Source organism: Triturus cristatus, chromosome 1_2 (assembly GCF_964204655.1).
Source record: "Triturus cristatus chromosome 1_2, aTriCri1.1, whole genome shotgun sequence".
Lineage (NCBI taxonomy): Eukaryota > Metazoa > Chordata > Amphibia > Caudata > Salamandridae > Triturus > Triturus cristatus.
In genome coordinates, this window is record NC_140580.1 from 89460160 (window position 1) to 89486416 (window position 26257).

The following is a 26257-nucleotide window of genomic DNA, read 5'->3' on the forward strand; positions in this document are numbered from 1 at the left end:
CTATAGGGTGTTCACCACTAGTACCACCTTATAGCTGAACACTTGGCAGTATTGAATTTGCATGACAACTGATTATCGTAGTTGTTAAGAGATAAGATCTATAATGCTTGTCGCAATGTGATTGTTATTTACATGTATGTTTGTGTCCCTGTATATATTTTTCTCTTTCAGGCATTTTTTCCTAACCTGCACTAGTCACCACTTATTAGGGTGCTGTATGTGTGGTAAGTGTCAAAATTAAGCCACTACCACTACCAATGAGTGTGTGAATCACCTGGTCCTGAAGAATTGCGGTTACTTTACTTAAGCAAGAAACATGTTGACCATCTATGACCACAGCGTAATACAGTCAATCTAACTGTAATATTACGCACTCTATTGTTTTTATTGTAAGAGTGGGACCCCAGTCATTTAATAAACACCATTCAGGTTCCCCACTACTTATTTTTAATACACTCCCCTCACCACACACTTCTCACTTGAAGGCCCTCACCTGCATTCACCCACCGGCAACTATGGAATAAAGATCTCCATTAAAAGGCGCCATTGGGGTCGCCGATCGGGGATTGCAGCGCCGCCCCGATTCGGAGCAGACCCGATGATGACACTTTACATCTGGGCCACATGCTGACGACATATGACAGCTAGTCTGCCGGGTGTGTGAGGGTCTTTTTCCTAAAGGAGGATTTTCCTCCTGACCTCAGGGACTCATTTATCTCTTTTTTCACCAGTAATTCTCTTTAGGAACAGCATACTTTCTTACTTATTCGAGTACATCTGGGCTATGTATGCTGGACCTGTCATAAACAGCCCCTGTTCCTCCTCTTTTTAAGTACCATTATGTGAAGAGCCAGAATGCGGTCCTAACTGGTCTAGGCATTTATCTTTGCCATGCTTGCTGCCGAATTTTCAAAATGGCCTCTTATTCTATGAAGTTCCCGGTCAGGTTTGGTCTTGAGTGTTCATGCACCATACATGGTAAATGCACTGCATATAAAATCTTCAGGGCTCTAAAATGCAGCCATAACTGTCCGATTTTGGCACTGTTTAATGGAACCAAGTTGGCCGATGATGGGTTTTTCCTTATCTTACATTGCCTAAAAGATGATTGTGTTTTTTCCATTGGATATACATTTTCTTTTGCATGTGAATACATAAATCAGTATGTGGGGGCACGTTGATCTCTCCACATATGTGCAGTGTGAGTGTGCAAGTGCTCCCTCATGGTACATGCACCATACATAAGTCAAACTAGTTGCCTCTTAATGAATTTGCAAACTTTCAGTTAGTGACAGTGGGGTTAATGCGTACAAAAGTGCTGTTAAATTAAACCAGACCCTGCTGCTATTTATACCTCGTAAAACTAAAAATGTACAGTTTCAGTTTGTGGTGAAAATGTCCATAGGTTTTTATTTATTTTAAGAGCATTTAGTTGACTTGGACATGTTTGAACTACTAGGGTGTCTTGACAGATTCTTGAAGATGGCAAATAATGGTTTAAAGCTATGGCTGCTCTAAGTTTGATCTGATGGTTGTCAGCTTGGTGACTAGGTAATGTCTGTAGCAAAATCAGAATATAACGTGAAAACTTTGCAGTATTTAGCACGCCTCAGGAAGTAAATAAAGTTTATAGCACTGCCATGGCTCGTCTTTGTTTAAAGCACTCTTAAAGATGAGGTCTTATTCAGCTGGCTCGCTTGTATATTCCTGCCCCTTCTCTGGTGCTTGCCCATCCCACTCACTTGCCCTCCCGCCTTCTGTTTTTTTCTCTGTGTTGTTGCCAGTCTACTTTCATTGTTGCCCGTCCCACCATCCTTCCGTGCTGGCTGCTGCTCAAATATACGCGTATGTCCCATCTGTATATGCGTCTCTAAGACACGTGTGTGCACTCCTGCTTATGACATCTTCTTGCACTATCACTGTAAATCAGGTTGCTTCCCTGTGTCCTGTTCATACATCCCTCAAACTATAACTCTCACAACCTGATTGTGGGCAAGTTACACTCAAGAAGTTTTATGCCACAGCATATCATATACGCTTTTTATGAGTGAGAAACTTTCACTTCTTATGGACGCATATTCTTATTGCAAAAGTTGTCACTGGGCAGCAGAGCACTTGAGGGATCAAACAGACTAGACGACAAAGTGCCCTGGCGCTGGACAGTTTCATTTTCCGCTATACGGGCATGGGTTTAAACGTTCCAGCATGTATGTGTTGTAGGGTGCAAACCAAAGGTTTCTTGTATGTTCACTCCCTTACCTGCCAACTCGCATGGTGCCACCGCATGACTCATGATATCAGCTCCCATCACACGGTCTCCCGGTGAAGAGCCGATATCACAAGGTGGCAGGGAAAGCGAGCTGAAAACCACTGAAAATACTGTTTTTCCAGCTTGTTTTCTGAGGTTTTGAACTGCTGACATCCATTAAGTGGTATGAAAACACCCCAGGACAATGGCACCAGCCTCCGCTTTATATTTGTGAGAGGGAGGAGGGGAATCAGGGAGGGGTTAGGTTCAGAAGTTCCTCATAGGTACTTCTTTGCACAAGATCTCACCCCCTCATGGCCCCGCCCCCTCCTCATGTTGAGATTATTCTTGAAGTTGACTGGTATGCACTCCATCGGTTGGTCCAGCTGCCATCTCTCTCTCTCTCACCCCCGTTAGTTGCCCTCCTTTCCGGCAGGTAAGACTTTCCCTGACAAAAAACGAATCTCTTCTAAGTGTGGGGGGTATTGGAGCCCTCTCCTTACAGACCTGCGACCTCAGAAGCTAGCCCTCCCTCAGCCTAGCACCCACCTCTTCCTGGGGGTTCTCTGAGATGTTTGCACTCTCCTGCTCCTGCTTGTAAACAAAACGAATGCATGTTTTCCAACAGTAATACCATCATGGGTGTCTTGGCACTGGTGTAACAAATGCTTGAGGAGCTGGGCAGCTTATCTTGGTGTGTTTTATTTACTTGGGAGACAGCTCTGCTGTGCATTGCCTCTGTCTAGTCTTCGCTGTCTTTCATCCTTGCTGGTGGAAATACAAGGCCGAAACCTTAAATGGGCAGATGTACGACTACTACCAGCACCAGCTCCTGAAGGCCCGAATGCTGTTAGTTCTGACTACTCTCCTCCATTAAAAAAAATATAATTGTAAAAGTTATTGGTGGTCGAAGATTGCTTCCAATTAGTTAAGCAAGGAACATTTTCATTTCTAACTGAAAAGCTCACTTTCAAAGTTAAAGTGTGAGCAGGCCTTTTCAAATCCATTAGTACAAACGTGCCATCTACAAATCAAATGTGCTTGCAGATTTATATCACTGTAAATATTAGTGTTCTTGATTACTATTGCTCCAAATTAAAGATAATTTCTTTACAACTGAAATCTCTGAACATCTACTAGGATTCAAAGCAATAACTTGCAGGTTGTACACAGATCACAGCAGCAAGGGCTGAACCTACCACGCTATTTTACAACAAGCAATGAGGTTTTGTTAGTCACTTTTCAGTGATGCACTGTATTTTGCAGCTACACTTTCCTCAAGCACAAGATCATTATTATATCATGGTGCTAATTCTGTTTCAGATACAATTTCCCTCCGTCCTTCCGTTGTTGCTTGTTTTCATAGGCTGTTCAATACTTATTAGAAATGAGGGTCTCTAGTTGGCAGTGTTTTTCATCCTGTCCAAGTAGGCACCCTTCCTTCTCCTCAGGTTAAGTGAGTTACACACCCAGATAACCCCTGCTCACCCCTTGGTAGCTCGGCATGAGCAGTCAGGCTTATCTCAGCGGCAATGTGTAAAGTATTTGTATATACCACACACAGTAACAAAGTGAAAACACTGCAAATGAACACCACACTAGTTTAGTATCATAAAGCATCTTTATCTAAACCAAACAAGATCACAACAACAAAAATCCAACCCACAAAACTCAAAATATGACTTTTAAAATGTTTCAGGCAATGCTGTCTATAGAACTCTATGGATGCTGTGATTTTACACAAAGTACCTCAGTTACGTCAAAATCCACAAGACAGCCGCAGCGGAGGGAAACTTTGGAAAATACAGCGATGTGTCGTTTCCTGAGTCCTGGGGGAGGCGATGCATCCCTTCTGCTGCACGCAGGATTGTTGCATTGGATCCAGACTGTAGAGGGGAGCAATGCGGTTCTGATCTGCAGGTGATGCGTTGGGAAACTTGTCGCATTGGTACGTTACTTGGAAAACTGGATGCACTGGAGATCGATGCAGCGGAAGCAAACAGGCGCTGCGTCGGTTTCTATGATGCGTCGGTCTTGTCAGCCGTACAGCAGCAGGGCCTGCGTCGGAGTCAGTGATCTCGGACTTCAGAGGCATGGTGCACTGAACTTGGGCTGCTGCGGTTTCCTCAGCTGCGAGCAGGCACTGTTTTGATTTCTTTAGCCACACGGCGTTGGTGCGTGGAAACTTCTCCCGCACGGTGGTGCTGCGTCAGAAAAACTGGAAGGGCAATACGTCGATTTTGATGGCAAAGAACTGGAATTGGCAGCACTTGGCAGGTCAGATCTCCCAGCAGTGGAGTTCAGGGATGCTACAGGGGAAGTCTTTACTGGCCCTGATACTTAATGGGAGGCAAGCACTTACAAGCCCTTGGAGAAACTTCACAAGTAGGATACAAAGCAAAGTTGAGTCCTTTTCCTCTCCAAAGCAGAAGTAGCAACTGCAAGCCAACTCAGCAAAGCAGCACTGATTAAAAAGGGCAGTTCTCCTCCTCACAGCTCTTCTCCTTGGCAGAGATCCAGAAGCATTTAAAAAGTTTGGGATTTTAAGGCCAGTACTTCTAAATTTGTTGGCCTTTGAAGTAGGCATTCTTCAAAGGATTGTCTTTGTAGTGCACACGTTCTTGTCCTTGACCTGCCTGGTCTTGTATCCAGACAAACTCCAGAGGGGTGGAGACAGTATTACGAGAAGCCGGTCACAGTCCTAATCTGGTGCAGGTGACAACTCCTCCTGCCATTCTAGCTCAGGATGACCTATCAGCCTGGTGATGGGCCATCAGGATATGCAAGCCACACCTCAACTTCTTTTGTGTGACTGTCTAGAGTGAATTCACCAACAGGCCCCTGTCAGTCTAAACCAGAAGTTGATTCCACAGGCAGGCAGAGGCACCGGATGGTTAAACAAGAAAATGGCCACTTTCTAAAAGTGGTATTGTCAAACACACAATTTTAAAAATAAACCTTACTAAAAGATGTGTTTTTAAATTCTGAGCTCAGAGAGCCCAAACGCCAAATCTCTAGCTGTTCCCAGTTGAAAGTTACACTTGTAATAAGTGACAAGGCAGCTCCAATGATAGTATAGGACATCTAGGCCTTGCTCTAGTGAAAAACGAAATTGGCAGTATTTCACTATCAGGACATGTAAAACACACAAGTACATGTCCTATCTTTCACATACACTGCACCCTGCCCATTGGGGTACCTTGGGGGTGCAATACATGTAGCGAATCGGAAGGTTGAGGCCTAGCAAGTGGGTGCACTTGCAGGTCGACATGGCAGTTAAAAGCTGCACTTAGATACTGCATTGGCAGGCCTGAGACAAGTTTACAATGCTTCTCATGTAAGTGGCACTACCAATGCAGCAGGCGCACTTAGTAGCATTTGCTTTACAGGCCCTGGGCACACCAAGTGCACTGTACTAGAGACTGGTCAGTAAATCAAAGATGCCAATCATGGAGAACTAATCAGAATTACAATTTACAGAGAGCAAATGCACTTTAGCACTGATCAGTAGTGGTAAAGTGCCCAGAGTCCTAAAGCCAACAAAAACAGGTCAGAAAAATAGCAGGCAAAAAGTAGGGGATAAACCTGCATAAAGGGCCAGGTCCAGCAATACTCTAGTGATGCAGTCACACAGAGAATATTATAGTGCTGTTGACTTGTATCAAAGCACGTGTCTTTCTGTCTATACATTAAAAAACCTTAGAATGTCTCCATAAATGTTTCTGAGGGAAGCATGCATTCCTGAATCACACTGTATGACCTAGTATGTAGTAATTGTATGGTTCTTCAATACCTGGCAGCACATCACCCAGGATAATGTGCTGAATTGCTAAACACTTATATGGTCCAAACGGCGAGACCTACTGGCTACGCCATCTAACAATATATTTAAAAACACAACACACACGCAAACAAGCCGTGGCACTTTACAATACTATATAATACTAGACTCCATTAAACTATACTCCAATAACACTCTAATCCACTATATACCACTCCACTCTACAGCACTGCACTCCACTATCTGCCATTCAACACCACTACTCCATTATAATCCACTATGCCACGCTGTACGTAACTCCATCTATATACTACATATCACTTTACTCTTACTATATTCTAAAACACTATACTCCTAGACTATATAATATACTGCGTTCTATGCCACTGTGCTCCACAACACTTTACACAGCACCCTCTACACTACTACAATATACTCTACACCACAACACAACACAACACTGTAAAAGACTTCACTCTACAACACTATACTCAATTATAATACTGCAGTCTACTCTACATCACTATACTCCCTCCACAACACTTCATGCTACTTCAATCACCACTCTTCACTGCTATCCATGCCACCAAACTCCACTATGCGGCGAGACCTATTAGCATTGCCAATGCTCGTTCTTTTTGTTATTGTGCATCTGCAAAGCGCCCTTGATCACACTGTTGAACCTCTCAACTTCACCATACCCTTCTGGATGATAATCAGAAGTACATTTATGCTCCACACGTTAAAAGAATGATTCGCCCTCTGCCCTAAACTGTGTGCCATTATCAGTAATTATCTTTATGGGTAGACCTTCCCACTGGACCAACTCATCCAGAAATCTGAGCACATTTTCAGAATTGATGACTTTGACAAAAGCCACCTCTAGCCATTTAGAAAAATAATCCATGGCTACCAAAACAATGACATAATCACCATTCTTATCCCACACAGGTCCCATAATATCACTCCAATAATTTCCCAAGCTATACTAGGTCCTTCCATTGAAATTAAAGGAAGCCTCAACATGATTTAAGATTTGCCCACACAGTCAAACTCCACACTTTCCCTTACTGCCTGTTCCACCTCACCGTCTTCTTCCTTCCCAACACCTATACACCTTGCCATCCTGCTCATATGCCACACCCGCTCATCACACAACCTACCAGCATTTATCAGTGACGGGTGGCATGCACAGAGCGTGTGGGGGGTGGGGGGGGAGTAGCGGGGGCACAACAAAAAATAAATTATATTAAAGAAAATAAACTTATCTTGCTTGGCCGATGCAGGAAACTGCATTACCCAATCCTGTTGCTCCTTGCACAGCATGAAAGCAATGCCAGGATTGGATAGAACAGGGTCTCCAATCGCTCCTAAGAGCACTGGAGGCTTGCGCTTTATCTAACCCAGCTGTCTAAGACAGCAAGGTTAGTGAACTTTAAAATGCGCATGTCTGGTTGGCCGTCCCAAGACGGCCTACCAAAGAGACATGTGCATTTTAAAGTGCTTAGCTCCCGGCTGCTGCCACTCGGCAGCACAGGACGGGTTGCTGAAAAATAAAACTGTAATAAATAAACTTTATTACCATTTAATTTTCAGCTCTGGGGTTTGTGGGGCGACGCTCCTCCGCTTAAATGGAGGAGTCGCCCTGGCATTTACATAAATGGAAAAAGGAGCAAGTAAACACTTCATTCAGCCCTGAACAACTGCGGCAATCCACACCCCATATCTCCTCCTCTCCCTGGCTCAAACTAACCACCCTCTGAATTCCTTTGAAATATAACATTCAATTAAAACATGATCAGAACCCAGTCTCATTTTTAGACAAAGAAGGTAAGAACATAAAAAATTCAAAGAGTGGTTTTTAAACGAGGCTGAATGTGTTGCCTTCGAGATTTATTACTTGTGAATGGAAAGAAGTAAAATGGGAAAACGGTATATGTGAGTTTTGTAAAGAGGGCATTCAATATCTTCTTTTAGTGTACAGTGTTGCATGTTCCACAGAGGCTTTATTTATATTCACCTGTTGGGAGATTTGGTATGTTTTTACTGGAGATTGCGTGTTCATTTTTTATCTCACCCCAAAATGAAATGGTATGTTTTAGACTTTTAACATTTCTTGAAATTTTTGTATCTATATATTATGATATATGTATTTATAACTGATTTTGTAAAGTGTGGTGAAATGTTTCAGTGATACCAAATGAGGCCTTAATGGATGAGGTATCACTTTTGAGGCACCAGGTTCTCCATGTTGACCAGAACACACACATAGATTACTGCCTCTGTCATGGACTGTGCTTGCATACTTCAGTCTGGACCCGAATAAGGAAAGAGAAAGAAAAAAAAACTGAAAGAAAAAAGCATCAGTGTCTGCAGGTCCGTGTCCCTCAATAACCATGTCTTCTACTTCATAAATTCTGAATGTGATACTGTGAAAAAAGTGATTGTCAGACTCTTTGGAAAGAGCCCTGGACATGGCTTGCTCCGAAGAAGAGCTGGAGTATCAATGTATAGTGCCAGTTTTTGTCTGGAAAACTCCTTCTTGGCAGTCATTCTGATGGGCAAATAGACTTGCAAAAAGGGCAATTTGAATGAGTTAACTTGCACTTTATCCCAGGGATATGTAAACTGTTTTGCACACCTACATTGTGGCTCATGTAAAAGAGGCTATTTGTTAGTCATTTAAAACTCCGGCTAGTAAAATTCTGCCTTCTCTCATTCTGACCAGATTAGCAGATAAACTGCACCACTACAGTGAACAGCTTACTTGCAGCAAGTTGGCCATAATTTCTGCGGATATTGGAGAGGTCTAAGACGGTCTGGTTCAGCTTTTTTTGGGAACCAGCTACCTCTGCAGGTAGAACACATTTTGGGAAAGCAAAAATAACCCAATGCGCTCGTCTAAAGTAAGACTAAGCTGCTTAAGAGGAGCAGGTAATGTCCCTAAAGAACATGTTCTAATTAGTGAACATTCTTCGTACTGCTTTAGAAGTTTGTAGGCAATTGGCATGCCTTCCTCCTATCTATTAACATTTAAACAACTGCATGCTATTTTCCCCCCAGGAGAGCCAATGGATTCACAGATTGATGATCCCAACCCTTGCAACTTTATCAAGGAGGTCAGATTGGAAGAGTCTGAGTGTAAGCAGAGACTGCTAGTGTCCGAGCTGAAGGAAGGTCTGGAAAATGAGGTCCTGGAGAATGAAACGAGCAATGAAAGCCAGGCATCAGAAAAGAGCTCAGAGGCACACCTACCGACCGCTAACACAGATTGCGGAGAGCCATCCAGTACAGCTCCAAGTACCCATTCCGGCCCCAAACCAGGTGAGTGGCAGCTGTGTCTATTTTCCCTTATGTAAAGTTCTAAAACGACCCAGACATGATGAGTTGCTGCTGCATTCCGTTCACCCTGCACGAAGCTCACACAGTGACCTGAAGCACACTTTTCCCCACTCTGAGCACCTACGCTGACCTGCAGCTGGATTATTGGTAGATCCATGGCCTTGTTTCTGTCTAAAGTGGCCACGCTGCATGAGACAATGAAATTGCAGTTGTACTTCTTTCTCCCTGTTTGAATCTCACTCACGGTCATACAGCCAGGTTAATGACGAGTGATCGCTACGGCACTGCTGTCTGCAAGATATAGGCTGGAGGAAGAGTACTGGTGTGATATGCAGGTGATTCGTACTTGGGGTAACTTCCCTGAAGTTTCTTGCCACAAGCTTCCTGAACCATTGTCAATGTTGCGGAAGTTAGGTGTGTATTTGAGTGTAGGTCTTGGATCTATGGCAGTTTTATCAATTCTCAGTGGAAAGTATGTATGTGCATTCTGCCTAGCTGGCTGAGCTCACCTGTAGATGTAATACTGTAGATATGTAAGAAAGCAGGGATTATTAGAGGATAGCAGGTCTCTGCTTAGATTCTTGCGCAAAGCATTATTTTAGTAGCTAAGTGGGGGAAAAAGAACCACCTTGTTGGACCTGCTCAGCATAGCAGATGAAACCCACATTCTTCTTTGCTTGTTTCAGAGAAACTCCGATAATGCTTGGTTTAATAGGACACCCCTTTTTCACCATGTTGACTCAATTACCTACCATGTGTACTCAATTACTTGGCCATTGGTTTACATTTTTGTGTCAGTGCTCCCTAGGAGAGGGTCAATATATTTTTTTTCTTTTACCAGTGCCTTATGCTTTCATTTAATTCACATTTTGTGCATGCGAATACACACGTTCAAGGACCCCAGCCCTCCTTACTACCTGATCATGCACCTAGAGAAGGGGAGCTGTTGTCATAGAGGGAAGAGGATGCCTCGCACCTCAACCCAGCAACACTGAACTTCCATGTGCGCCCAGATGCTTTAGCATTCATATGACAGTTGCATGTAAGCCAGGGATCTCCTGGAGTCCATTACCAATTTGGAACATGTCTGTGCATGGTGAAAAGACAAAATGTTTTAGAAAAGCCTCTTTTAGGCTGAGGTTTTTTTACCATGATATATACATGTATCGGATAAACGTTTTAGTAGCACTTCTATAGTAGGCTACCTCTCTGTATGATTGCATATCAAGAGACTGACCAAGGGTTTTTCTTTATGATTTTCAAAATCCATTATTTTTCTAAGTGTGAAATGTTCACACAAGGGCAGGCCGTTTACTCTGGCAATAAGGTTATTTGAAGGAGTCAGTCACCTTTTATGGAAGAACCTTTAAAAGTGATCGGATGAATACTAAAATATAAGTCTCAGCAGCCATTTGTATTAATGTCTATGATGAAGCTCTAGTCGTTCAACACTGCCTTTTCAACATTGTGGATATGTCCATTATTGTTGCCAACTTTCTGTCTAAATCTGCTGTTGCGTAGTAACCTTCATATTCATCCCCCAAAGGTTAAAGTAGCGTTACAGTTAAGTGTGGCAAAGGTTAAAACCAAAAAGAAATCGAAATTCACGTCACCAGTTGTAGTTTACTGAGCTAACTTTAAATTGGGTCATCACCATGTACTGCTCATGATATGTTAAATAGCATCACTAATGGCATCTGCCAATGGATATGACAATTGGCTATTAGCTTATCATATTGGAATGTTTCCACAATGTACGCTTGGACCCAGTTTTCCATAACATCCGTAGTATTAATAGCTAAATCAAATACAGTTGGTCGCACTCTGCTCGTCACACCAGCAAGTTGCCCCAAGGAACTATGGTCAATGTAGTGGCGACGGCGAGTACGCCTGTGCCACAGTGCACCTGCGCGCCATGAGAGGTACTCTACCTGTTTTAATTACTTTTTGGCAGTCCACGCGGCACCCCTATACACTTACCTGCTCCCTGCTGACGAGAGGCAACTACCTCGAAACACGTGTCCAGGGATGGCTAATGCGACACATACTTTTTTGTAAACACTATGGCACAGGCGTACTCGCCGTCGCCACTACATTGACCATAGTTCCTTGGGGCAACTTGCTGGTGTGACGAGCAGAGTGCGACCAACTGTATTTGATTTATGTAGTATTAATAGCGTATCCTTTCGCAACAAGCAGAATATGGGGTATATCTGTGAAATCACACACGAGTAAATATTATGCTCTTTTGTTCCACTGGTGCGTGAGAAATGTAAAACCCATACCTGATCTCCTTATGTTATTTTAATTTTTACATCAGGGACTGAATACAGAGTCCATGAGTCCTGTAAATGGTGCTGCAACATTTTTCTTCATGTTGCGGCCAACCAATCATATCACTTGGTCCCATGAGCCAAAAACGACTGATGGGGATAAAACTAGCCCTCTAAGCCTATCAGATCACTCTTTTTAAAAAAAAAATTAATTTGCAGTATTGCAGGAATCCTGCAGGACCAACCGTCCATATATTGCTATCATTTAAATGGAAATCGCTCAAACAGCTACTTGGATTTACACCATCTAACAAAAAGCATGCTTTCTGAGTAAAGACAGGTGTAATACGGTTCAGCCATTTTTAGGTCGAGCCTAGGCAGCGCATGCGCTGTCTTTTAGAGACATGCTGGATTCACTCCGTGGGCTTAAAGCCCGCCCATTGTCTTATTTGTCCCTTCAATTGTCGTTCAAAAATACTTGCTTGCTAGTGGTTAATCCTTCCCCTTTGTCCCTCTTTTTTGTGGTTTCCTCCCACAGAGCACAGCTCAATAACTGTTAAAATTGCCCTTTCTGTGTTAATTTTGAGGACTATTTTTTCATTGATTCTTGCTCGTGTCATTGTTTACCCGTCACTTAATCTAGTCTTAACCGAGATGAAATGTCAGACGCTGTTTTAAAAATCGGCTCTTTAATTCTCTTCAAAGTGAGAGGATTTCCCCCCAGGACCCTCCCACTTCGCTACTTTTGTTTCTCGAGCCTCGGTCACCGGACCTACAGCAGGTCAACCTTGCAGCACAGTTAAGAGCATGATTTGGGCAATCTTATGGCATTTTCTCTGATGCTTGTTTATATAATGTGAACTCAAGTGACCTGAAAGCGTTGAGTGCTTTACGTGAGCGCTAGTTGCATTGTTTTGAATGGAAAACTTTCCAGGGAGGACCAGAAGTAAATGCACTGTGACCAAGACCAATAGGGTAAATGCTTCCATTTTTCCACCACAATGAAACCTGATAACGGCATTAGAAAGCTCCGGTGTGGCTCGCCTTCATGCCAAACTGGTGAGAAGAGAGTCAGGTACCGAAAATATGGTAGCGGTCATGAATAGTCTTAACAGAGGAGGCAGACAGAAAAATTCTGCATCGCAATTTATAATCAGTCCGGATATTGGGAACCTGTAATAATAAAAACACACGAAAAAACCGAGCATTCCTAAAAGTCCAGGAGAGCATGAGGCAAATACAAAATGTAAGATTCCTCTTACTTCTCGTGGGGGGAAGAAAGTGACAAATTCAAGGCATAGGGCTGCCTTAAATTTCTTGAAAATAATAGAGTTGGAAATACAGAGGATATCTTATAAGTGGTAAAAATATCTAAGTGAAAGAGTGCAAACAATTTAAATAGCATGCACTAAAAGATAACCGCCCATCTCTGTGCAGCAACCTGCTGTAGGAGTGAATATGGGAGAGAAGTTCCTGCTGTAACTAGTTTTGCTACAGACTTTTTAGGTCTCGGCTGCGAAAGGCTGCGCTTGCGCAGTCTCGCTCCGAGATTTAATGAGTTGGAGTGACTTTGAGAAGAGGGGCTTGCACCCGCCCCTCTTCTATCCTGTTCTCCATTGGCTGGCCTCTTAAATGCTGGCCAGCCACTGGAGAAGAGGTCCAGTCACTCCGTTGAAGCCCCGTCTTTTTCGGATCGGGGGGCGTGTTTTTTCGTTGCTTTTCGCAGGGCGTGTTTTTCTCTCCTCCAGCCAATGGCAAGAGGAGAGAAAAAGAAACACGCCCCCGAATCCGAAACCGAGGCTGCGTTTCTCCGAGGCAGTTCTTCTCTGCCTCGGAGAAAGGCGGTGGTGTCCCGGCGTTGCTCCCTCACCTGCTTCTTAGCCACCTTGGATTGTTTGACAAACATTTACACATAAATAGGCGTGAAAGCTAAGACGTGCGTGGTTCTGTTGGTTGTTTAATTTTCACCCCTCAAGAGCGACTAAAAATATACCTGCTTTTTAACCAAACAAAAATATCTGTGGGGTTCATTGTCTCTGTTGTTTCAACCGCTCAACGCATGGAACTCTGGGACCTGTGGTTTCCGATTGTCGATTGTGTGATTGGCAAGGCCATCTCTTCGTACAGGGTTCAAACTGCAGTTCCCATGGACACTTGCGGTTGTTTCGGGCAGACGGGGCCTCTGCCGTTTGTTCACTGGGAGTGTTTTCTCTTATTTGCATAAACAGCGAAAGGAAAATGGCGGCGAGTTTGGCGAGAAAATAAAGGGAGGAGAAGGAGCTGCTGCTGCGCTCGGGACATCGCACTACCCGTGAGTTAATTTATAGGACTCAAAAAAAACTCTCCCTTTGCATTTAAGAAAATTTGGTATTGAATATGTTTACGGCAGTTAAACTTGTATTTTTTGTTTGTTATGCATAGCCTCCCGTTAAGGGTGGGAAAGGGCAGTATCTTAAACCGCAACTCAGTCAGTGCCTTATGAGAACGGCACCATCCTATTGAAATATCAGCTAGTGTCTGTGTTTTAAACGCAGTTTGTATGTACAAGGCTGAACATGTTATTCGCAGAGGTGCGGGTCAGACCCTGTGCATGGTGTATGGGTGTGTTTTCCTCGGAAGGGGTGGGGTGGGGCAGCGTGATCTCTGCGGAGATATGGGGGGCACCTGGGCTGCTGGTGACTCTGCTCTCATGTTGCACCAACGTCGATGGTATCAGCGCACTTCATCAGGTGAGGGGCGTCATGGGTTGTATGATGTCACAGTGACGTCAGTTACTGGACGTGGTATTGTTGTAGTGACGTGTTTTTGAATTGACATTTTGGCCGCAGACGTTTAATTTGCAGGCGGCCTCCATCCCGTTTTGATTTGTAGGAGCCCCTCTTCCCCCACTACAGCCCGTTTTCTCAGGCGTCCTCCCATTTGGCGTGCTTGTTTTCCCAGGCAGGCCCCCTGGTGGTCCCTGCTGGGGGGGGGGGGGGGTTGGAAAGCAGCCCCTTGCGGGTCAGACCCGGTGCATGGTGTATGGGTGTGTTTTCCTCGGAAGGGGTGGGGTGGGGCAGCGTGATCTCTGCGGAGATATGGGGGGCACCTGGGCTGCTGGTGACTCTGCTCTCACTTTGGCCTTTCCTAACCCCCGCCCCCTCCGCCGCGCTCTCCCTCCCGAGTCACTTTTGTTTGTGAAAGGCCCCTAAGTGCACGCCCATTCGTACACACCCCCTCCCCCCCAACCCCCCCCCGGCCCTTGGTGTCTGGGACAGCTCTGGGCAGAGGATAGGCTTCATTGGGCTGTGGAGAGAGCGCTGCTGCTGAGCTGCAGGTCCGGGCACTCGGGGGCAGGGCACGAGGAGCAAGGGCAGAAACAGGGCAGAGGTAAAGGGCAGGCGGCGAGAACAGTGAGGGCAAACGGGGTGGAAAGTGATTAAAGGTAGCGGACAGGCGTCAGAGAGGGGCAGAAACAGGAAGAGACAGAAGTGTAGGCCTTATTGTGGAATATATCGGTGAACTCGCGCTGATGGGATTATTGTTGGCAGGACTCCCACGTCAAAGGCTGGTGGCTGGATGTACTGCAGGCGGGGGGGGGGGACCTGGAGGTTGTAGACTGTCTACCATAAGCCCCAAAACGCTGGAGAATAGTGCACTGAAGATGCTGCCAGTGAACTGTGGGCCTGAAAGAAGGAATGCAAGTGTGGGTGAGTGTAGAATTTCTACCTTAGCACTTCAGCTCTCTTGCACGTTTTCTTGCTACATTATAACGAGTGTCTTTTATGAGATTTTCCCTAAGTTTCACAGTAGATGACGGCATGGGTTCTTTTGCATCAGTGTCGCTTTGATTCCTTCCTGCACTCGGTGTAATTGACACTGATGTCCAGCACCCATACTCGTCAAAAATAATTTGCAACATAACAAGGGTACCCCTAATTTAGTTTCCTATCTCAGGGTTTTAAAGTAAATAATACTGAAAAAATATATATAGGAAACCATCATTAAAATACTTGTAGTGATGTACAAATTGATCAATATCCAGAATCAAACATAACTATCACACTTAGAAATTGATTTGAAAATTCATTCTTTAATATTTTTGTAAACTTATATACTTTTTTTGGCTTTTCTTTTCCCTTATTAATCTAACACATAATTCGTGTGTGTATCAATGTAGCTTCCTAACACAATGTAACTAAATTGTTCTAAATTAATCTATGATTTACAATTTGTCAAACATTTTATATTAAAGAATGAATTTTCAAATCAATTTCTAAGTGTGATAGTTATGTTTGATTCTGGATATTGATCAATTTGTACATCACTACAAGTATTTTAATGATGGTTTCCTATATATATTTTTTCAGTATCCCATACTCGTCAAAACCATAGTCTGTGAAAATGTGTCCTCCTTTCTTGGCCCAGAAATAACTTTCTCTTTGACTCTCTCTCCCTTCCTTTCTAAATTACCTTTCTTTTCCCCTTTTCCCATTTCTGTTTCTCCTTTCCCCTTCCTTCCCCTTCTGGGTACTCCAGGCAGCCAACTGTGCTTCAGGGCCCTCCTCTCTTTGGGTAATGATGCTCTGGTGATTGTGCCAATCAGTGCCTTCAGGATGTCTTAAGGTCTAACAATGTCCATTCCCCGCCTTGCAGGGGGATGACGGAAGCGTTAGCCTCTGCTCTCTACTCCCCACTTGCTTGCCCAGTCCGAGAGGAATGAGAGAACTCCTTCAGCTCTGCATCATTTCGACTCGTAAAAACAGCTAGCCAGCAGGTCATAGTAACAAGCATTTACAATGCAACGGTCTCGGCATTGTTAAAGTTAGAGCTATTGGCATTGCTCATGACAATGCCGTGTCTTTAAATGTTTTAAAAACAAAAAACATAAACAAAAATAATGTCATGAGCAATGCCAATAGCTCTAACTTTACCAATGCCGAGACCATTGCATTGTAAATGCTTGTTTGGAGAGGGGGTTTAATTGATATTGTGAATGATCTGAAGTCAGGCACTCTGTGTCACAGGTCCATGAACGGAAATTTGTAAACTGGTGTGTTCTTCTGGGAGTGTAGCACTGATTAATTGAACTTAAATATGGAACCGCATAGAATTTAATGGGTGAAATGGGCTTTTTTTAGATTATGTGAAAGGTAGAGCACAACAAATGAGCACATTTCTAAAATTGTTTTTATTTTTGTGTTGCATTTAGGGCAATGCCACATTTTGTAGAATTATTTAACATCCCTCCTTAGCAGCTGGTAAAATATTGCCATATCTAAATTATTGCATATAGCGGCCACCGCATGTTAAGCTCCACAGGTGATAAAATGCTTAGGAATATTGAAAGGCTTGGAAAAGCTACAGTGGTGTAAAACGCACATCTGCTTAGGAATATTGAAAGGCTTGGAAAAGCTCTTGTGGTGCAAAACACACATCTGCTGCTACTGTATATGTCACTATTCTACCTCTTGCAAAGGTATGTTTTTTGTGATAATTCATCAAAGGGGTGCTGATGGTATTTACATTAAATTAATAGGATTATGTAATTTCTTTGTAGGTGAGCTCTCATTTCTTCATGTTTGACTTTGATAGTACACTGTTTATGATTAATATCAGAGCTGTACTGCTTTTTGTTCTTTAGAACTCAAGATTTTTTGCCTAATGTTACCAGCTGAATACATTTTGAGAATGTATTTCTTTACCAATTGAGGGTTTTGTGGCTCAATATAGGCATAATCTTTTTTCTTAGAGCTATGGACTAGTCATAAGGCAATTTATCTGGGACTTGCAGTCTTTTTTAGTGTATTTGTCAGACCAGCAGAACAATATGCAAACTATCATAATAGCCTAGCACAGTGTTCCTTGTGCCTCTTACGGGGATGTCTGTCACTTTTTGGAATGAAGTGCATCATTATTCTCAGTCTGAACTGTTGCAGAGATTTCATGTCCTGAGGTGACTCTATACCAGTGCACACATCCTGGATTTTGCCTTTCTAAATATGGCAAAGGTAATCTTTTGTGGTAAGTACATAGAGTGTGGGATTTGGGTCTACCCTCTTCAAACCACTGGCTTGATTGGGTGAGCCCCCTTTGGTTTTCGCTTGAGGCATTGTCAATTACATCTTGGTCCTGCTGGGTTCAGTATTTTAGTTACATAATCAGGCTACTCTACCTCCACCCAGCTACAGTGTATGGTTTTAAGTCTGATTTGTTAAGGGTGTAGGAAACCATGGAAAGCCAGCTGTTTTGGAGTTGTTTCCATGCTATTTTCAAGAGGTTTGTCTCTAGTTGGCAGAAAGTTTCCCAGGTGCCGTGGGATCTAGAGATACATTTTTTTTTAAACTGCGATTGTATCAGGCCCTGTGTAAGGCTGTTTGGTACTAGCCCATTCCTTAGATAAGAAAAGATGAGGTCTTAGTTGAGAACTCCGAGTTTAGTTGCAACTTGTTTTACGTTCCTAGGCTGCAACTTTGCAGAACTGCTCAGCAGGATGCAGCAACAAGTCCACAATTGGGAACTCCACCCACAAGTCCTGTTCCCGTACTTCCACCTTTGAGGGTTCACCGACGTAGATCTCTTCACCACTGCAGAAAAACACGAAAATGCCCAAGCTTTGCCTACAGGTACTCACACCCACAGTCCCTAGACAATGCATTATGGATCAACTGGTGAAAGATATTTGCCTATGCCTTTCCTTCCGTTTGTGGTGTGTAGGCTCTGGCACACGTCCCTCGCCCTCAATCTGGTGGCTCCCTCTTGGGCCAGGCATCCCATATTCACTACCCTACTCGACCTCTCCGTAGTCCCACATGGGAACCTGCCCAACTGGCCAGAATTTCTCACACAGAATCAGTGATCCAGCACCCAAACCCCAAGTAGCTCAGTCTTGCTATTTGGCTTATGAGCTACTAGAGTTGGATTACCCTAACGTTCCTCCAGAGTGCATGGTCCTCCTCAAGGAGGCCTATGGATTGTGCACTACGGTCTCCCCATTACATGCATCCGTGCTGGACATCATCTGCTATTGGTATCACCTTCAAAACTCAAGCCTAGCCTTAACTTCTGTCAGGCTTCACTTGACTGCAGTGGCTGCCTACCTTCAGAACAGGAACACACCTCAGATTGGTTAAGAGTTCCTTTCATTAAGGCCTTCTTGGAGGGACTCAAATGAGTAATGCCCCCCTCCCCCCAAGAATCCCACCGGCTCTGGTGTGGTACCTTATTGTTGTCCTTATGACTTATGGGCCCTCTATTCGAGCCACTACACTCTTGTCTCTTGCAGTTCCTTTCATGGAAGGCAGCTTTTCTGGTAGCCATCACTTTCCTCAGATGTGCCAGTGAGCTTCAGGCTCTAACCCTGGAAGAGTCTTTCCTCCAAGTAAGTACATGGGGACAGGGTGGTTCTTCGAACCTACCCTAAATGTTTCCCAAAGATGGTCTCCTCTTTCTACCTTAACCAAACCATAAAACTTTGTGTTCTTCCCCTCCCGAGACTCAGTAGCAGAGAGGGCTCGCCATACACTTGATATTAAATGAGCCCTCATGTACCATATTGGTAGGAAAAAGCCATTAGATACGACAAAACAGCTTTTTGTCTCCTTCTCTGAACCACACAAGGGCTGTGCTTTTTCCAAAGCAGGTATAGCACGGTGGTTGGTAAAATGTATTCAGACCGGTCATGTCAAAGCTAAATGACACTTGCCTGTCCCTCTCAGACCCTAGTCTATCTGTAAGAAAGGGGCATCCATAGCCTTTTTAGGTAATATCCTCATAGTTGGCTTGTTTTTTCAAAATGTTTTATATAGCGTAAACTTGACTAGAAGGTATTACAGTGCTTTACATGAGCACCAGTTGCTTTACAGACTGACACATTCATTTTGGCAGACAGAGTGATGTGCCCAGAATCATAGGATGTTGAGCGTCCCTGCCGAGACATGAAACCGGTTCCCCGGCTTCTAAGTTGAGGTAGCTACATGATCTACTCAACACTCTTACCAAACACTGTTGTGTGTATGTTCTAGCATGCCAACAAGTCAACATTGGTCAGAATGTACTTCGTACTCTTTTCCATTCCTCTGCAACATCCTTCAGCTAGCCACCGCTTAGGGGAGAACTGCTTTACAGTCTATGCGCAGCATGTTTATCTACAGGTAGACATGCCACGAACGGAAAATGTTACTTACCCTGTAAGCATCTGTTTGTGTCATGTTGTGCTTTAAATTCACATACACCTACACTCCTCCCCGGAAGCCGACGGCATTTGCAGATGCCTTTTTCTATCTTTACTTTATTCTCACATGGACATCTTATGCATGCCTACTCTCCATTCCTTCCTTGTCCGCTGTTCCGAAAAACAATCTAACAATGGAGTCTATGTCCATGCGCAAATCTACTAATGGGGAGAGTCACTATATCTCATGATTCAAAAGACTTCTTCGAAGAGAAAAACTAGTTGCACATGTCCGAAACCAACTCTAGATGGTAGGAGTATACAGGGCACTACATGCCCCTAACCGATGCTTACATGGTAAGTAAAAGTTTGCTCTGGCTTTATGGACTGATACGCACCAGGCCCCTTTAAAATGGTTATAATGTAAAGGGGGCAGCACACTGTCTTGACCAGTGTTTCTATTGTTGCTGCACTTTCTTTGAAAGAGACTCACTGTCTTGCTCACTTGCAGATTTTAAATAGAAACTTCCCACAGCGCAGGTTCAAACGTCCTGTGATCTGCAGTGGTTTTACTGAGTGAGTGGACTGAACAGGACAGTAAGTTGGCCTTGCACCAGGATTGTGGATCTGGGAGAACTATAAAGAAGCTTGGGGTGGGCCATGGTGAAGCATGGGGGAGTGTGTGAAAACAAACTGTTTTGAGAAATCATTTAGACACCGACATGTTGAAGATGCGAAAATTACACCTCATTAGTAGAGGGCAATAAGCCAGGAGGTGTGTACAGTTCTCTGTATTGCAAACGTTTTTCCTGCATAGTATCCATGTCCAGCAAGTATCGCACTCAAGGGTATTTTGTGCTAGCTACTGGGCACGTCTCTAGTGTTTGAGCTATGAATTATGGGTTTTGTGGTACCACATGTAATAATAAATTGTGAAGAACAATGTTTTTTTTTTAGGGTCATAATTCTAACTTTTTTCCAGCATTAGTTTCAGAACCTGTATTTAACAGGAACTATAGCGTTCCTTTTGAATTATTTTTCATAATTTGCAGAAATTTAATTATCCACATATACATCTAGATTTGCTTGAAGATCATACAGGGACTTAGCAATCAATAGTGAGGTTGGCGCACCAGTAGTGGGGCCCAAGGGAGTGTGGGGGTTGACTGTCCTCCAGATGTCTGTCCATTACTACTCAGATGGATGCAGGATGGCCCTTTTCCTTTGCTTGCATTGGCGCCTTTGTCATTTTTGCTTTGCCGCTGATCTCATGTGACTTCAATAAAATGTAGAATGTTCTTAAGACAAGGTGGCTGCATGTTGCAACATTTCATTTGATCACTTTTCTTACAATGTTTCATATACAGCCACAAGTTAGGAATAAAACAGTTATCACAATATATTTTTGTTATGTATGCACATTTTCATTTACATTTTTTGATAAGGAATAATCATTTTTACTTTCTTTGCCCTGTCACTGAGTCTCTCAATTATCTCCTGGTGGTCCCATGCAGTCTCCAGTGCTTTAATAGGAGTATATCCGCATACCCTCTTGTGCATTTGTGCTTTGGGATGGTATGAAGGCATCGACTTCCACAATGCTCAATTCACATCCAGTCCCAAGGCTCTTAGAGTTGCCCAAATCTTTGCTTATCATCATGAAAGCTAAGCTGAGAGTGAGCTGCATGCATATTTTAAGCATTACAAAAACAAATATGGTGGCCTTTCCACTTGTGCATGGACCTTTGATGGGCTAGGGGGAGGGGGCTTCCTTGGGGTGGCTGGCCCTCTTAGTCCTCTTCTAAAACTGAGCTTGCAATTAAGGTAGGGGAAGTGAGATAAATATGGGTAGAGAAAATTCTATGAATATGCAGACTCGGTGGCCTGTAGATGCTGGGTCTTTCCTTGCCCGGGTCGTGCCCTCCAGTGCACTAACTCCACTGGTGCCAGCTGATGGTGCCACTTGGGTCAAGTTTTTCAACCAGTATCTTTGCTTGGGTGGTATGAGGCCAGGCTGGTGAGCCTTGATAACGGGACACCTCCATCCGCTTAATACTCTCATTATAGTAATGGCTGCTGCTTCATCTTATCTGCCTTAGGCAGCAGGCCAAAAGAGATCACTTCTGTACCTAGCACAGTGAATTGGGCACTTGCGCCCCCCCCACCCCACTGTTCGTTTGAGGAGAAGAGCTTGGACAAATGAGTTGAGCATCTTTGGCTGTTATTGACCAAAGAGGCTCACTTTTTCTTTCTGCCCATTTTCAGTCAGGGGAGGGGCCAGAAAACCTGAGCTACCTGTTAGGTCATGGTTCTTTTCTGCCGCTGTTTAACCATCCATCAGAGATTACTACAGTAGTAGCCAGAATCTTCCTCTTTCTTCACTTTGTAGCACTGATTACAGCATTTTCTCAAAGCTTTCACCTGGTGCATTCTCAAGACCCACCCGGTTTATCATGGGGTATATTGATTAGGGACAATCCTTGCTCTTCGCCAGTATGACCATAGGAAAATCTGAAATGGTGTTTGCACATTAATGTATGCTCAGCCCTAATATAGTGCACTTCAGAATCCCAGTGTGATCTTGGGCCCATCCAAAGACTAGCCTGTTGGGATGTTTACATAGTCCTTCCAAGACTCCGCTGCAGTGTCTTCACTTCTGACTCTTAGTGTGACATTGGGAAAGTAATCTAAAGTTTTACCTGTATGGGGCCACCTCCCCAGGCACCTTGAGTGTCCACTTGACTCCTTTAAGAGCAGACTGCTAATGTCATCTTTAGAAGTTCACTCTGGGGCATCCTGCTATTACCTAGATTCCCACTCCTTACTCCTGTTGTGATCTTGGGCAGGCTTGAGACACTGACTTTCGCCTGGACCCGTGTCTAGAGAAACCAGCCGTTGTTGGTTGGCGGTAGGATTGTTGCTGGTATCCTTGGCGATATTGTGGCTGGTAGGACTGGTAAGTCTGGGCATGTTGGTAATTTCCTCTGTATCCAGAAAAGCCACGGCCTCGAGCTCCCCGAAAGGGCACTTTACGGTACTGAAGGGTACCTAGCGCTTTGGCAGTATCCGTATCCTTCTTAATTTCGGTAAGCGCCTCATCAGTGTGTCTCCATCGCCGACGACCCCCTCCATCACTGGCGCCCCTCCATCGTCGATGGCCCCTCCATTGTCGATGCATTCCCACCGTCTACGGCTATATAGCCGTCGACGATGAAAATTTTACCGTTGACGACTGCCTCATCGACAAAATTTACACTTTTGTCTGCAGGTTCTTCAACTCCGTTCCTACAATCTACACAAATGGAATTTAGGACACCAAAAAGTTCACCACTACCTCCCAGTCATCTTTTAGATGTGGAGGATTCTGATGAGGATGAGGGCCAATTTGGAACTGCGCATAGCCCTTGTGAGCTCAACGTGAAATATCAAGAAGACGACGAAGACTATGATGATGAGGAGCAATATTATCAACACTATCCGGTCCCTCATGCTCAGTATCATCAATTCAGATACTTTGAGCAGCCTAGGCAACAACCTGCTCAACTTCCTCCGACACTAATATTGGACCTACAAAATATGTTGGTAGATTATAAAAGGAGGTTTCCTCTTCAAGAGGACAATGTCACAGTGCCCCCACCTCCGCCTGTAGCTCCTCAATCACTGCCACCACCACCTCCTGCTACACCCAGGTTAACGCCACGTCCCATAATTCCTTTGCCTCCCAGAGAGGATCCTACCACCTCTGAGGAAGAGCCTGAGGAGGTAGAAATCCATGATCCTGCTCCACCCACTGATGAATGGGATGATTATATAGGAACAACAACGTCCCCTTCACCTCATCATCCTTCAGACTCGCCTCCTGAGGATATTCGAGGTTTCCACAATATTATGGACAGAGCCACTGCCAGATTCCACTTGCCCACAATTGTACAGCAGTCGGACTGTTTTCTATACGATTTTAAAGAGCAATCAAGAAAGACAGTCGGGTCAATCCCTATAATTGATAACATTTGGCAAGAGGGTGTCAAAGTAATGAAGACGCCAGCTTCGGTGGTTCCTGTGCTACCGAGACTTGATAAAAAATATAGGGCTCCAGAGGACTCTACTGCGTGTCTCACGGGTCATCCCAAGCCTGACTCGGTGATCTCACAGGCACCCCAGAGAAGATCAAAGAATCCGTCTACTCCCATCACATCTCCACCGGATAAGGATGGTCGATGTCTCGACTCCATTGGAAAAAGATTTTCCTCTTTGGCAGCAATTTCAGTCAGAGCTTCTAACGCTTTAGCCATATTGGGCCTCTATGATCAGCAAATGTGGTCTGATATGGGGACAATGAGAGGCCTTATCCCAGAGGAAAAGAGGAATCTAATAAGATCCTTGCGGAAGGCAAAAGAGCAGCGTCAGAAATCATTGACTGCGCAATAGACCTTGCCGCTACAAGCTTTTGTCAGCTAGCGGGTGCGGCCGTTCTAAAGCGCCAGGGGTGGCTAAGAGCAACAAGCTTCCGCCCAGAAGTCCAGTCGAAAATTCTTCATGTGGCATGCGATGGTGATAGCCTATTTGGCAGTCACATTGATGAGGAGCTTACCGCAATTAAGAAGGATGCGGATACTGCCAAAGCACTAGGTACCCTTCAGTACCGTAAAGTGCCCTTTCAGGGAGCTTGAGGCCATGGCTTTTCTGGATACAGAGGAAATTACCGTCGGGCCCAGACTTACCAGTCCTACCAGCCACAATATCGCCAAGTATACCAGCAACAATCCTACCGCCAACCAACAACGGCTGGTTTCTCTAGACACTGGTCCAGACGAAAGTCAGTGTCTCAAGCCCGTGACTCCGGTCCCAACTAGTGATTACAACAGGGTACCAGTTATATCTCCTGTCTCCCCAACCGGTGCGAAGATTTCCAACCATATCCACCAGTGGCGCAACATCACGTCAGACAAGTGGGTCCTAGATCTCATCTCTTATGGCCACACTTTGGAATTTACCCAAATACCTCCCAATACCCCTCCCAGGGGATCGCACATCCCTTGTCTTCTCTTACTCAAAAAGGAAGCGAAGATCATGCTCCAGAAAGGGCAATAGAAAAGGTCCCTTTTCCTCAGAGAAGGAAGTGTTTCTACTCCTGCTTCTTCCTTATTCTCAAAAAATCGGGGGAGTGGAGGCCTATCTTACACCTCAGGAAATTAAACAAATTCCCAAAAAGTCAAACATTCAGGATGGTCACACTCTCCGACATCCTGCGACGCCTCAACAACGTTGACTTCATTGTATCTAGAACATGCGTATTTTCATGTCCCTATACATCCAAAGCACAGACAATTCCTCTGTTTTACAGTGGCTGGTACCGACTATCAATTCAGAGTCCTTCCATTTGGCCTCCAATTGGCTCTACAAACTTTCACAAAGTTTCTGGCTCCTGTGGCACCAGCCTTGCGGAACCAAGGTCATCAGGTATTCCCATTCTTAGACGATTGGCTGCTGAAGGCCCCATCAGCTCATCTAGTAAAGGCTGCAACAGACGATTGTCTAACCCTGTTCCGCAAAGTGGGGATCTCGATAAATTACCAAAAATCTTCTGTCCTCCCAACCCAGACAATGACATTTCTGGGAGCCAGCTTGAACACCATTCAGAACAAAGTCTTCCTCTCCCAGGAAAGACAACAACGGTTGCAAGCATTGGCACTCAAACTTTCCAGAAAAAAATACGTATCAGTGAGAGTTTTCAAGTCTCTGCTGGGAATGCTCTCTTCTGCAATCGATTTAGTGCCGCTGGCTCGCTTACATATGAGGCCTTTCCAAGAGGAACTACAATGCCAATTGATTCAAACCACAGGATCTTTCGACGACGTGGTAAATATCACCCCACGTATGAAAGAGCCTTTCCAGTGGTGAGCACAAAGATCACATCTGTGCCAGGGCCTATCCCTTCTCCCAGTTATTCCAGATTATTTAGTAACAGCAGATGCTTCTATGGAAGGTTGGGGAGGACACTTGCAGGACTTGCAAATTCAGGGAAAGTGGTCCCCTGCTCAACATCAAATGCACATCAACAGGTTGGAGTTGAAAGCCATTTTTCTCTCCCTTCAGGCTTTCCTCTCTCGAATACAGGGATCATCGGTGTTGATCCGCACGGACAACACCACAAGCATGTTCTATATCAACAAGCAGGGAGGCACCAAATCCCTATCTCTCTTACAGGATGCTCAACTGTTATGGAACTGGTTGACTCTCCACCAAATTTCCCGAACAGCGTAGCATGTTCCAGGCCTCCGGAATACCTTGACGGAGGCCTTGAGCAGAACCAACGGCAGTTGCCACGAGTGGGAACTGGAACAGAACCAACTGGACAGAATATTTGCAGTCTGGGGAAAACCAGCGCTGGACCTGTTTGCAACCCAAATCAACTCCAAATGCCGATTCTCGGCAAGCAGATTCCCTCTCCCAAACTCTCG

General features: G+C 44.4%; 1 protein-coding gene across 8 annotated transcripts in view; it reads left to right on the plus strand.

Moving 5' to 3' along the window:
• The window catches only part of ATE1 (arginyltransferase 1), a 409370-nt gene that overhangs the window by 120453 nt on the left and 262660 nt on the right, over positions 1 to 26257 (plus strand). For all 8 annotated transcript variants that reach the window (XM_085602676.1, XM_085602719.1, XM_085602709.1 and 5 more), the window contains exon 5: positions 9093 to 9353. In XM_085602676.1, coding sequence (XP_085458802.1) covers positions 9093 to 9353 — 261 coding nt within the window. The remainder of the gene's footprint in view (positions 1 to 9092; positions 9354 to 26257) is intronic.